The 14,903-nt window shown below is 39.6% G+C and overlaps 1 protein-coding gene across 2 annotated transcripts in view; it reads right to left on the bottom strand.

The window, feature by feature from the left end:
* tbc1d31 (TBC1 domain family, member 31) overlaps window positions 1-14,903 on the bottom strand; it is a 29,928-nt gene that overhangs the window by 14,411 nt on the left and 614 nt on the right. The window contains exons 2-8 of one of the 2 annotated variants that reach the window (XM_062063554.1): window positions 14,553-14,690; window positions 11,738-11,853; window positions 11,374-11,552; window positions 10,399-10,550; window positions 8,922-9,081; window positions 8,632-8,820; window positions 8,386-8,559 (exon numbers count right to left, since the gene is read on the bottom strand). In XM_062063554.1, the coding sequence (XP_061919538.1) occupies window positions 8,386-8,559; window positions 8,632-8,820; window positions 8,922-9,081; window positions 10,399-10,550; window positions 11,374-11,552; window positions 11,738-11,853; window positions 14,553-14,690 (1,108 nt within the window). Of the gene's footprint in view, window positions 1-8,385; window positions 8,821-8,921; window positions 9,082-10,398; window positions 10,551-11,373; window positions 11,553-11,737; window positions 11,854-14,552; window positions 14,691-14,903 lie in introns of both variants that reach the window. The other variant, XM_062063553.1, reaches the window with a different exon arrangement.

A 14,903-nucleotide genomic window follows, 5' to 3' on the forward strand; every position in this document is an offset into this window, starting at 1 on the left:
GGACAAATACATGGCCAAGTAACATACACCTCTTGAAGCCAAGAAGACTGCGCCATATAAACCGTGCCACATATATGGTAAAAAGTTATACCTGACCACGTAGAGCTTAAAGTCCAAGATAGGTACACATCAGTCAAGTCTGACAACCGTGAACAGACAGCGATGTCTTTCCTGCCATGTCTCTCTTAACATGTCCGTGCCACGTCATACAAACCCTGTTTCCATATGAGTTGGGAAATTGTGTTAGATGTAAATATAAACTGAATACAATGACTTGCAAATCATTTTCAACCCATATTCAGTTGAATATGCTACAAAGACAATATATTTGATGTTTTTTTTTACAAATAATCATTAACTTTAGAATTTGATGCCAGCAACACATGACAAAGAAGTTGGGAAAGGTGGCAATAAATACTGATAAAGATGAGGAATGCTCATCAAACACTTGTTTGGAACATCCCACAGGTGAACAGGCATATTGGGAACAGGTGGGTGCCATGATTGGGTATAAAAGTAGATTCCATGAAATGCTCAGTCATTCACAAACAAGGATGGAGCGAGGGTCACCACTTTATAATAACAAGATGGCGGCGCATTGCTATGCAGCGGCTTGCTAACGCTCTTGGGAGTGTAGAGCGATTTGGCAAAAAACACCCGTCATTTCTGTCAATTTCATGGCTGGCTCAAAGCGTGAACACTCTGTGATCACATACGACCGACAGACAATTCTGGATGTGGATGGATCGGGTCGTTATAGACTGAAAGATGCATGTACGGTGGACCTCCTCGCTAGCATGGGAATACTTCGCGGGCTACATCGAGCGGCCTTTGTAGCAGCGGAGTCAAGTGCTAGCGGTGACCGCCAATAGAGACGACGTAAGCGGTGTGAGCGGAAGCAGAAGCGGGGGTGCCGAGCGGGGCTAACAACAAAGGGAAAAGCTAACCAAAGAAGCGTGGAGTCTCCGGGTAAGAAGCCATTTAAACTAGAACTAGCCGGCGCCAGGCTGGATAATCCCTGCACACATAGCAATTCTCTTAGAATAAAACACAACTCACATAATGTTTTTTCTTTTGTGACCGTGTCAGAGGCAGACATACATTGTACTGAGGTAGCTAACTATGATGCGTTCAGTTTATCGCAACATCAAGCAAACAATCTGAATATTCCCGTCGTATCAATTCCTAGATATGGTCGAAACTATTTAAAGTGCACTACGCATAATAAATGCAACATTATTAATATTGCTACTTCGGATAATTTCAACAAACAATCCTCAAAACAGCCCACTACCTATAATATGGGCTTTTTAAACATAAGATCATTATCTTCCAAAACGTTATTAGTTAATGAAGTCATTAGAGACAACAAACTTGACGTCGTTGGTCTCGCCGAGACCTGGCTCAAACCAGACGATTTTTTTGCGCTAAATGAGGCATCTCCTCCTAACTATACCAATACACATGTTGTCCGACCCCTTAAAAGGGGAGGGGGTGTCGCACTAATATACAATGAAAACTATAATTTTACACCTAACCTAAATAATAAATATAACTCGTTTGAGGTGCTCACTTTGAGGTTTGTCACACCCCTGCCTCTACCGCCCCCCTGGGCCCTATTCGGACTTCATCAGTGAATTCTCAGAGTTTGTTGCTGATCTAGTGACGCACGCCGACAATATAATCATAATGGGGGACTTTAATATTCATATGAATACCCCATCGGACCCTCCATGCGTGGCGCTCCAGACTATAATTGATAGCTGTGGTCTTACACAAATAATAAATGAACCCACACATCGCAACGGTAATACGATAGATCTAGTGCTTGTCAGGGGTGTCACCACCTCTAAAGTTACGATACTCCCGTACACTAAAGTAATGTCCGATCATTACCTTATAAAATTCGAAGTTCTGACTCATTGTCAACAAACTAATAATAATAATAATAACTACTATAGCAGCCGCAACATTAATGCTGCCACAACGACGACTCTTACTGACCTGCCTTCGGTAATGGCACCATTCCCAAATTATGTGGGCTCTATTGATAACCTCACTAACAACTTTAATGACGCCCTGCGCGACACCATTGATAGTGTAGCACCGCTAAAGCTAAAAAGGGCCCCTAAAAGGCGTACCCCATGGTTTACAGAAGAAACTAAAGCCCAGAAATTATCATGTAGAAAGCTGGAACGCAAATGGCGTGCGACTAAACTTGAGGTTTTCCATCAAGCATGGTGTGATAGTTTAATAACTTATAAACGCATGCTTACCTCAGCTAAAGCTAAATATTACTCAAATCTCATCCACCTCAACAAAAATTATCCTAAATTTTTGTTTAGTACAGTAGCATCGCTAAGCCAACAAGGGACTCCTCCCAGTAGCTCCACCCACTCAGCAGATGACTTTATGAATTTCTTTAATAAGAAAATTGAAGTCATTAGAAAAGAGATTAAAGACAATGCATCTCAGCTACAACTGGGTTCTATTAACACAAATACGACTGTATATACGACGGATACCGCCCTCCAAAATAGTCTCTCTCTCTTTGATGAAATAACATTGGAGGAATTGTCAAAATGTGTAAATGGGACAAAACAAACAACATGTTTACTTGACCCAATTCCTGGGAAACTTATCAAGGAGATTTTTGTATTATTAGGTCCATCAGTGTTAAATATTATAAACTTATCACTTTCCTCTGGCACTGTTCCCCTAGCATTCAAAAAAGCGGTTATTCATCCTCTACTCAAAAGACCTAACCTCGATCCTGATCTCTTGGTAAACTACCGGCCGGTGTCCCACCTTCCGTTTATCTCGAAAATCCTCGAAAAAATTGTCGCACAGCAGCTAAATGAACACTTAGCGTCTAACAATCTCTGTGAACCTTTTCAATCCGGTTTCAGGGCAAATCACTCTACGGAGACAGCCCTCGCAAAAATGACTAATGATCTATTGCTAACGATGGATTCTGATGCTTCATCTATGTTGCTGCTTCTTGATCTTAGCGCCGCTTTCGATACTGTTGATCATAATATTTTATTAGAGCGTATCAAAACGCGTATTGGGATGACAGACTTAGCCTTGTCTTGGTTTAACTCTTATCTTACTGACAGGATGCAGTGTGTCTCCCATAACAATGTGACCTCGGACTATGTTAAGGTAACGTGCGGAGTTCCCCAGGGTTCGGTGCTTGGCCCTGCACTCTTTAGTATTTACATGCTGCCGCTAGGTGACATCATACGCAAATACGGTGTTAGCTTTCACTGTTATGCTGATGACACCCAACTCTACATGCCCCTTAAGCTGACCAACACGCCGGATTGTAGTCAGCTGGAGGCGTGTCTTAATGAGATTAAACAATGGATGTCCGCTAACTTTTTGCAACTCAACGCTAAGAAAACGGAAATGCTAATTATCGGTCCTGCTCAACACCGACATCTATTTAATAATACCACCTTAACATTTGACAACCAAACAATTAAACAAGGCGACTCTGTAAAGAATCTGGGTATTATCTTCAACCCAACTCTCTCGTTTGAGTCACACATTAAGAGTGTTACTAAAACGGCCTTCTTTCATCTCCGTAATATCGCTAAAATTCGTTCCATTTTGTCCACAAGCGATGCTGAGATCATTATCCATGCGTTCGTTACATCTCGTCTCGATTACTGTAACGTTTTATTTTCGGGCCTCCCTATGTCTAGCATTAAAAGATTACAGATGGTACAAAATGCGGCTGCTAGACTTTTGACAAAAACAAGAAAGTTTGATCATATTACGCCTATACTGGCTCACTTGCACTGGCTTCCTGTGCACCTAAGATGCGACTTTAAGGTTTTACTACTTACGTATAAAATACTACACGGTCAAGCTCCTGCCTATCTTGCCGATTGTATTGTACCATATGTCCCGGGAAGAAATCTGCGTTCAAAGAACTCCGGCTTATTAGTGATTCCCAGAGCCCAAAAAAAGTCTGCGGGCTATAGAGCGTTTTCTATTCGGGCTCCAATACTATGGAATGCCCTCCCGGTAAAAGTTAGAGATGCTACCTCAGTAGAAGCATTTAAGTCTCATCTTAAAACTCATTTGTATACTCTAGCCTTTAAATAGACTCCCTTTTTAGACCAGTTGATCTGCCGTTTCTTTTCTTTTCTTTTCTTTTCTACTCTGCTCCCAACCCGGGGTGGACCGCTAGCCTGTCCATCAGATGGGGACATCTCTACGCTGCTGACCCGTCTCCGCTCGGGATGGTTCCTGCTGGCCCCATTATGGACTGGACTTTCGCTGATGTGTTGGACTTTCACAATATTATGTCAGACCCACTCGACATCCATTGCTTTCGGTCTCCCCTAGAGGGGGGGGGTTACCCACATATGCGGTCCTCTCCAAGGTTTCTCATAGTCATTCACATTGACGTCCCACTGGGGTGAGTTTTCCTTGCCCGTATGTGGGCTCTGTACCGAGGATGTCGTTGTGGCTTGTACAGCCCTTTGAGACACTTGTGATTTAGGGCTATATAAATAAACATTGATTGATTGATTGATTTGTCAACAAATGCGTGAGCAAATTGTTGAACAGTTTAAGAAAAACCTTTCTCAACCAGCTATTGCAAGGAATTTAGGGATTTCACCATCTACGGTCCGTAATATCATCAAAGGGTTCAGAGAATCTGGAGAAATCACTGCACATAAGCAGCTAAGCCCGTGACCTTCGATCCCTCAGGCTGTACTGCATCAACAAGCGACATCAGTGTGTAAAAGATATCGCCACATGGGCTCAGGAACACTTCAGAAATCCACTGTCAGTAACTACAGTTGGTCGCTACATCTGTAAGTGCAAGTTAAAACTCTCCTATGCAAGGCGAAAACCGTTTATCAACAACACCCAGAAACGCCGTCGGCTTTGCTGGGCCTGAGCTAATCTAAGATGGACTGATACAAAGTGGAAAAGTGTTCTGTGGTCTGACGAGTCCACATTTCAAATTGTTTTTGGAAACTGTGGATTGCTGTGTCCTCCGGACCAAAGAGGAAAATAACCATCCGGATTGTTATAGGTGCAAAGTTGAAAAGCCAGCATCTGTGATGGTATGGGGGTGTATTAGTGCCCAAGACATGGGTAACTTACACATCTCTGAAGGCGCCATTATTGCTGAAAGGTACATACAGGTTTTGGAGCAACATATGTTGCCATCCAAGCAACGTTACCATGGACGCCCCTGCTTATTTCAGCAAGACAATGCCAAGCCACGTGTTATATCAACGTGGCTTCATAGTAAAAGAGTGCAGGTACTAGACTGGTCTGCCTGTAGTCCAGACCTGTCTCCCATTGAAAATGTGTGGCGCATTATGAAGCCTAAAATACCACAACGGAGACCCCTGGACTGTTGAACAACTTAAGCTGTACATCAAGCAAGAATGGGAAAGAATTCCACCTGTGAAGCTTAAAAAATGTGTCTCCTCAGTTCTCAAACATTTACTGAGTGTTGTTTAAAGGAAAGGTCATGTAACACAGTGGTGAACATGCCCTTTCCCAACTACTTTGGCACGTGTTGCAGCCATGAAGTTCTAAGTTAATTATTATTTTCAAAAAAAAAAAAAAGTTTATGAGTTTGAACATCAAATATCTTGTCTTTGTAGTGCATTCAATTGAATATGGGTTGAAAAGGATTTGCAAATCATTGTATTCCGTTTATATTTACATCTAACACAATTTCCCAACTCATATGGAAACGGGGCATGTACTTGAAATGTATCTTTGTTTGGATATTTCTTAATGCCGAGATCTCAAACCACTTGTAAACGTTTTTGTGTGTCTGTATGCGGAGTAAAACTATGGAACAAACTGGACTTACAACACAAGCAATGCCAAACTATTAATCGATTTAAACTATTATACAAACATGGGGTCTGGTTCAAATATAGAGATGAGGGTCTTTAATTTGACCTGCTGCTATACTCTGTCTCAAAGTGTTAACATGTGCTCAATGTTTCCTTACCATTATTGCTATGTTGTCTATTACCATTGTTGGTATATTCATTATTCCTACATTGTTGATACAACATTATTGTTACAGTGTGATAATTATTGTTACCTGTGGTAATGCCACTATGATACAACATCTGTATTATAATCCTTGAACAAAGTAAGAGTGAAACTCATGTGAATAATCACTGAATGGAGAACTGGGGGTGGGATTAAATAAATTATCTTCTTCCCACCCCCTTTCAGGCAAAACTGGACAATCATGCACTATATTAATTTATATTATTATGTTTGGTCAACTTGTACTTCTTTATGTCATTGCCTGAAATAAATAAATAAATGAACATTAAATGAATATCTCTGTGATGTCACTATCAATATAATGGCAACTACCGACCTGTTTCTATTCTCAGTTCCATTTCGAAAGTAATGGAAAAAATTGTTTATGAACAGGTCGATAGTTACCTTGCCACTAATAAACTCATGTACAAATTCCAATCCGGCTTCAGAACTAACCACTCCACTGACACATGCCTTCTCTATCTGACCGACCACATCAAACATGAGGTGGACGCGGGCAAATACTGCGGCATGGTCATGCTGGACCTTCAGAAGGCCTTTGACACCGTTAACCACGCTATACTGTTGGATAAGCTCAGAGCAATCAGATTTAACAAAACCTCACGGAGCTGGATGCAATCTTACTTGGAGGGGAGGGAGCAGGTGGTAGAGGTAAACGGCACCGTGTCCCCCCCCCCCTCTCGGTGAGCTGTGGAGTCCCCCAAGGCAGTATATTGGGACCTTTACTGTTCCTAATATACATAAACGACATGTCATCGGCATGCGACTGTGAATTGTTTTTGTTTACGGATGACTCTGCCTTGCTGGTATCCGGCAAGGACAAGTCACAGGTGGAGAAAATCCTCAGTGCTGAGCTCTGTAGTACTTCCACCTGGCTCGCTGACAACAAGCTATCCATACACTTGGGTAAAACAGAATCCATCCTGTTTGGGTCCCACATCAACCTCAAGAAAGTCAATGACTTCACCATAAAAGTGGGTGACATTGTTATCACCAGGAAAGATGAGGTCACCTACCTAGGTTCCATTCTAGAGGCTAACCTTTCCTGTGATAAAATGGCAACCAAGGTAATCAAAAAGGTTAACCAACGAACGAGATTTCTCTACAGAATCTCCTCTCTGGTCAACAAAAGCACCTTGAGGATTCTGGCGGGAACTCTCGTTCAACCCTTTTTCGATTACGCATGCACCTCCTGGTACCCTAGCACCTCCAAAACCCTCAAATCTAAACTCCAAACATCTCAGAACAAGCTAGTCAGGTTACTGCTAGACCTCCACCCCAGATCCCACCTCACTCCTACCCACTTCTCTAAAGTGGGCTGGCTCAAGGTGGAGGACAGAGTTAAACAACTTGCACTGAGCCTAGTCTATAAAATCCGCTGCACCTCCCTGATACCGAAGTACATGTCAAACTACTTCCTTAACGTAAATGACCGCCATAACCACAACACCAGGGGGAGCTCCACTAACCAGGTTAAACCCAGATTCCGAACTAACAAAGGTCTTAACTCATTCTCTTTCTATGCCACATCAATGTGGAATGCGCTCCCAACAGGTATAAAAGAAAGGGCATCTCTATCCTCCTTCAAAACCGCAATAAAAGTTCACCTCCAGGCAGCTACAACCCTAAACTAACACCCTCCCCGGATTGCTAACAATCAAATGTAAACAATCAAATGCAGATACTTTTTCTTATGCCTTCTGATCTCTCTCTCTCTATGTCCACTACTTGATGTCCATATCCTACCCCCCCCCCCACCACACCCCTGATTGTAAATAATGTAAATAATTCATTGTGATTATCTTGTGTGATGACTGTATTATGATGATAGTATATATGATAGTATATATATGTATCATGAATCAATTTAAGTGGACCCCGACTTAAACAAGTTGAAAAACTTATTCGGGTGTTACCATTTAGTGGTCAATCGTACGGAATATGTACTTCACTGTGCAACCTACTAATAAAAGTTTCAATCAATCAATCAATAAACACAGGAAAGATCTGAGCTTGATATAAATTGTATGGTAACTCCCTCATATCATAGTCTGGTCCCTCATTTGTGCCAAGTATACTAGTTTTACCCACTATCAAATACAATATTTATGATCAGATAATAGCCTTAGTTTAAAACTAATGCAATTGCATGCAGAACATAATTTGTTTCTCTGAAAATACAAACAACAGAAACTAATGTACTTTATTTACGCTTGCTATTTCCAAGCTTTCGTGGGCCACGTTAAATGATTGAGTTTGACACCTTTGCAATAGATTAGCTGATTGATTGATTTAGAGATGTGTGTGTTTTCCTACCTCTTTATCCTCAACTGTCAACTCAGCGGACGTGGCGAGGATCTGTACTCGTTTTGGCCGACCTGTACGTTTGGTTTGTCTTTGTACCGTCTCTGGTTGAAGCCTGGCATTAAGTTTTGATGGTTCTTGGTTATCTGTATTATCTGAGATTACGACCACTGGAGGAAGAGAAGGCTGAGGAGGAAGATTTGTAACAAGTTTCAGTGTCACACAGAGCATGATCACTTTACCCTGGATAAATGATACCTTGTTTAACTCCTGCATGCTGTAGACGTTGATACTGCCATTGTCCATGATGGCCCCCACATGACGACCTGTGGGGCTGACGGTCACACTCGTGATGGCGTCATTGTAGGAACCGATGTGGAAAAGCAGCTTGGAGGTGTGAATGTTAATGAAACGCATGATGCCATCTTGGCCTAACACACCCAATGTCTGTGAAAAGAGAAGGTAATGGTCAGAAGTGTCTTAACCTGCTTTGGGCATCGTACAGAAACAAATGTGAAAGTAAAGCAGCAAACCACTACAGGGTATACCTGACTGGCTCTTTCATCGGAGCTGTCAGGAAGGAATTCCAACTGTCTGACAGTCCGAACCTGCGCTGGCATCTGGATCCCATTGACCAGCACTTTGCGGTCCAGACACCACAGGTGCAGCAGATTTGAGCGCCCTGCGGCTGCCAGGATTTTACCATCTCTGTCAGCAGGAAACATTTAGTCTAGTGATTATGGAGTCAACACACCCTTAATTAGATATCCACTTTCTCCCATACAATAAATAACACTAATGTAATGTACAGGTGGTTCTTGGGTTAAAAACAGGTTCCGTCCTCAGACTGTGATGGGAGTCCATTGCAGCTATCGATTATTTTAGTAATTGAGTATTATGTCAATTAGTTGGTTGGATTAATCGAGTAATCGGATAAAACACACTTCATGTGTACTTTCGGGAAAATAGTTAAATAAACAAATATTTTCTACTTGCCATAACCTTCATTCTTATTTTTTAAATGAATGTACATCATCAACATTGAAATCATACTTTTAATATGGGTGCATTGCTAAAAATACATTTTAAATAATATCTGTCACACAGATAACGACACCCACACACCAATGCTCTTATTTGCTCTCTATTTGCAGTGACAGTGTGGAAACCATGTCCGCATATTTAACGTTATGGGCAATAATGCGATCCAGATTTTTTTTTTATTACACTCATAAACGATTAATCAAAGCAACAGAATATAAATCAAAACATGTTTCTATTAAATTAAATATTGATGCAGCCCTAGTCAATTTGTAGTGTAAATTGGAACTTTTACCTAAATTATAGCTAAATGAGAAAGATTATACATAATTAAATGAAACCGAAAGAAAAAGAGAACAACTCATTACTTTTATCCCTGTGGTTGTCTTGCAGGCCTTTCTACAGTGCATTCTTAAAATATTGTCCCAGGCTAATCTGGAAGGATAACTTCCACTTCTCTTCCCAAATCTCAGTGTGACCATGAGCCTTCTAGCATTTATTAGCATCAAATAATCTATATATTTAACGATGGATGCGATGGTCAAACGGTTCAGACCAAAAGGGCGACTGATATTAGTGGACGTGTTTCCTCTCTATGCACTTTTTCAAATGTTCATTTTCACTTCCATTGTGATGGCTTTCATTTTCTTTGGCGCACTGCCGTTCGGGAGACATAATGAAGAAAAAAAAGTTTGTTTTTAAAGGGTGTTTGTAATAATGAAACGTAACACCAAGGACAGACTGCTAATTAATTTAATAATAAAACAATACTTGGCAATATTTGCCTTCTCTAGTTTTCCCCGAAATTCCCAAAAGTTTTGTATTTGTTTGAAATATTTTTATAGCTTTATTTCAACTTTTGAAATTATTTGCTATCGTCTCATTTTTTAAAGCATGGAACCCTGCTTTTTTTGTTTTGCTCACACTCTTAAGGCAAAAAAAAGGTGCAAAGGTACCGAAAATGGGATGAAGTAAGAGAACTACCGAGTCACAGCAAAAGTCTTGTAACAGATTCGAGGTCCATAATCAGGCACTGGAAGCTGGTATTTACACAAGAGAGTGTCACCGTCCCAAGCGAAGATAGAGTCGTCACTGAAACAGCTAAGGATGGTGTTGCTTTGGGGGAGGAAGAACACCTGGAACAAGAATCGTCAAAAAGGAGGCGAGGAAACAATAGTCATATTTGATTAAAGCAAAATAATCATATTTCGCAACTTTGTTTGAAATTAACTCTGCTACATATTATACTTATAACTATGTGAGTTTTTTTATAATGTTGCACTTAGACTATTTGTGATATTTGTAACTATTTTAATGTTGTACTGTGGCAATGAAATAGAGCAGTGATTCTCAAACTTACTTGGTACATGGGCTCCATCTAATGGTACGCCAAATAATCATGTGATTAAAGTACAGTGTTTTATTTTTCTACATTCAAACACAGTGTTACTGTTCAAACTGTGCGTAATATGGCCAAAAATATTAAATATACCTGTTAAATAAAACATTTGCCTTGTTTTGAATCAATACTTAGGCCAGCAACGCTACTATGTTTTATTGTTGACCATGATGATGGTACTTGAGGAGTTAAGTAGTTTCTGAGGTGGTACTTAGAAAAAAAAATTGAGAACCACTGAAATAGAGGATCTGTTATGAGATACAGAAACTCCAACATGTCTCTTTAAATAAAACAAACAAAAGAAGAAAAACAAACAAACACGTATGTAAGTCAATCTGACATTAAATGGCTGTAATTTCTAAGTGCTAAATGTATTATTTTGGTGAAACTTTTAAATTACAGCTGAAAGTCCACACTTTAAGCACATATTGATCTACATATAAACATTCATTGATATTGATTGATGGTGTATTGTAAAGAGGCAAAACCATAAAATCTCATTGTAAAATATTTCTGGACCAAGCTGTGGTAGAAAATCTGTCCAAAAGAACTTTGCATACCTTCTGTATGCCAACTGACTGCTGGACGTTGAGTTTTCTCTCCCTCTGGAAGGTGTCCAGATCCCAGAGCTGAGCGGTGTCGGGGGATGTGGTGAGGGCGTAACGGCCTGAGCTGTGGATGGAGATGGATGAAACGGTCCCCTCGTGACCCCGCATCCAACTGACCATCTGCTTTGTGTCTGTGTGAAAAAAACACAATAAAAGACGAAAACAGCTCATGAAAGACTCTCATAGCTGCATGTGATGCTGCTGACAAAAGAAAGATTATCACTCTGACTGCTGATCACCATCAACATTATCATCACAAGAGGTAGCCCCGGAAAAAAAAAAGAAAAAAGGCTTGTGCCCAAAACACCTGCTATACCTTTATCGAAACACTTGATCGTGTTGTCAATAAGAGCCACAAGGAACTCTGTGGTCCTGTGGAGGCAGAATGCTAAGGCAGTGCAGGCCTGTCCCGTCTTCTGCACAAGACAAAATCTGTGACGAAACAAGAGGAGCAAAAACATAATTTATGTTTCGTTCAATTAAAAAAAAAAAAAGGAGTTAAAGGGAGAAGCAGAAAGATAAGCCTTTTAATTGTACCCCTTCTACAAACAATAAGATTGATTGCATTCATTAGCATACACACATTTCTACACACTGTTCATATATACAGTGGGGCAAAAAAGTATTTAGTCAGCCCCCCATTGATTGTCAATGGGGGGCTGACTAAATACTTTTTTGCCCCACTGTACAAAATAAGTACTTTTTCTGTATAACAAAATAGATTGGCCAACATGAAAGCAGGAACACAAAATTAAACTACAATCTTTATAAGTAAAGTAATTGAACAGTATAATATTCAGCATCAAGCTAAAATATTTTTTTAAATACATGATTTAATTTTGTATCTAAACTTACTGTGTTTACATTGTTCTAAAATGAATTTCTAATTAACTGTAACACAAGTAACATCAGTCATTGTCTAAACGTACCAGTATTTTTTTTATATTTAAAAAACATATTTGTCCCTTTTAAATTGATGTGTCTTCATTTGTCCCCTTCTGTGTTAGTCGGTAGGATCTTCTTGTGTTCAGGCAGCAGCAATCAAAGAAAGTTGGTTGTTAAGTCCATGCCTTAGAGACCGCAAGCTGCTACAAAAGCCAGAAGTGCAAAAAAAGTACCAATGGTGTTTTGTAATGTTTTTTTGTTTGCTTATTTTTCATGACAACGATTATGGAATCATAATGATTTATTTCCTCAGAATTGAGTGATTCCATACTTTTTTAAATTTTGACTATGGCTGATCTAAAAATTAAACTGTTACTGACAGCCACCATTTATTTTCTTGATTTCGTCAAGTGTTTTTAAACCCAGGTAATTGCCATTTTAATAGTTTTTTGTCATGTCTGTTCTTCGCTTTTTTATTTTTTTTAACAAAATTTAACAACTGAATGAATAGGGAATTCCATAGTTTAGCCAGGTATTGTATAATCACCTTGGTATGATTTATTTAGAGTTTCAAAATAATGCATAAATTCTTTGGATTGATCCATTTTTATTTTTACATTATGAAGACATTATAAAATGGTTGTATTCAACCATTTTATAAATTATTTTCAGTTCTTTAATAACCTTAACTAAACCTGTCCCAGTGTAGTAGTGTTGTCAGCAAACATAGTTTCTTGGATACCTTAAAGGGGAACTGCACTATTTTTGGGAATTTTGTCTATCATTCACAATCCCTATGCAAATTAAAAACAAATATGTCTTTCTTTTTTTATGCATTCTAAGTCATGAAATAAAGCAGATAATGGGAGTACTCTATTGCACCCATAAAGCCCCCTAAAAACACAAAAACAGTCAACAATACCACATTTACATGTGGTGACCTGAATATTAACCAATTATTCAGCACTAATGCAGACAAACTACTTTTAGCCATGCCGTGATAACAGAGAGCTAACTAACTTATGCTGCTATATTGACATATTGAGCCGATGAGCTGCTGCATCGCCTCTGAGCTGGTGAAAGTTAATTCTAGATTATTAATCATGCATCTCATCTGGATAGTAGAAGGATGTGGCCATAAACCAAGAAGTTGGTCAAATCTGACATCCAGATGGCGAAAAAGACAAGAGTATGTGCTCGTTTGCAACAACTTTTTTTAACCCTCTGTGAAGATTATGATTAATTCTTTAGCTAAACAGGAAGATGTAAAAATCCCATCAATCGGCATCCCAGTGAGAGCAAACATTGTACAGTATGTAATTGTTTTAGTAAATGATGATAAATGATAAATGGGTTATACTTGTATAGCGCTTTTCTACCTTCAAGGTACTCAAAGCGCTTTGACAGTATTTCCACATTCACCCATTCACACACACATTCACACACTGATGGCGGGAGCTGCCATGCAAGGCGCTAACCAGCAGCCATCAGGAGCAAAGGTGAAGTGTCTTGCCCAAGGACACAACGGACGTGACTAGGATGGTAGAAGGTGGGGATTGAACCCCAGTAACCAGCAACCCTCCGATTGCTGGCACGGCCAGTCTACCAACTTCGCCACGCCGTCCCCGTAGTAAGTTTGTTTGTATATCTTCTGATTTCTGATTCTGATTGTTCAGCATCTAGCAATACTGCTACACGATGCTTAGTGTTTCACTAAAGCTTAATCTGTTTGGCACACAACTTTTAAAACTCATCCTCTGTATCTTCATTCAGGCTTACAGATATCATTTGGATCATAATTTGTCCCAAAGTAATCATTGTTGGCTCTCATGAAGTCTGCATGATTAGTAGATGTTGAAGGGAAAAGCAAACGTGATGTGTCAGTGAAGTTAATACGCCACTGTATGCTTAAAATGAGGAAAATTTGTAAATAATAAATGTTATTATAAATATGCCTGTTATTACATTACATATATACTTACAACATGTAAATAAAACGTTAATGAAGTTTTAGACATTTTAGAGCGCTTTATAGGCGGAATAAAGCAACTCCCATTGGCTCCATTGTTAGCTGACTTTTGCTGGTGTTTGTTTACGAGTTAGAATGCATAAAAAAAGAAAACATATATGTTGTTGTCTTACATAAGGATTGTGAATGATTGAGAGAGTTTAAGACAGCTCTGTTGCCATAGTACAAGTCGCATAAATGTAATGTTTCAAAGGGCTTCTGAGGCTAACAGATTCACCTGTTTCTACTTATGTCAAAGGCATAGATGTTGCCGAGGTGATCACCAGCCAGGAGGCACTCTCCTGCAGTGTCAAAGGCTGCATGGAGAAAACGAATCTTCGCCTGCTGAACATTACGGACCACCGTCAACAACACGCTGTGAGGAAAACAAACAATACACTGATGAAGAGAAAACACATCATTGAAATACAAAGAGATGTAAATTATGGCTGCTCTATAGTGGTCAAGCTCTCAAGGTTAGTACTGTTCAGGTGACTCTCAAGGAAAACATACTTGAATTTAAAATCTTAATCAAATAATTTCCATGTTCAATTAAAAACATCACGAATATACATCTGTTATGTAAAAA

The sequence above is a fragment of the Entelurus aequoreus genome, linkage group LG11, assembly GCF_033978785.1.
Source record: "Entelurus aequoreus isolate RoL-2023_Sb linkage group LG11, RoL_Eaeq_v1.1, whole genome shotgun sequence".
Lineage (NCBI taxonomy): Eukaryota > Metazoa > Chordata > Actinopteri > Syngnathiformes > Syngnathidae > Entelurus > Entelurus aequoreus.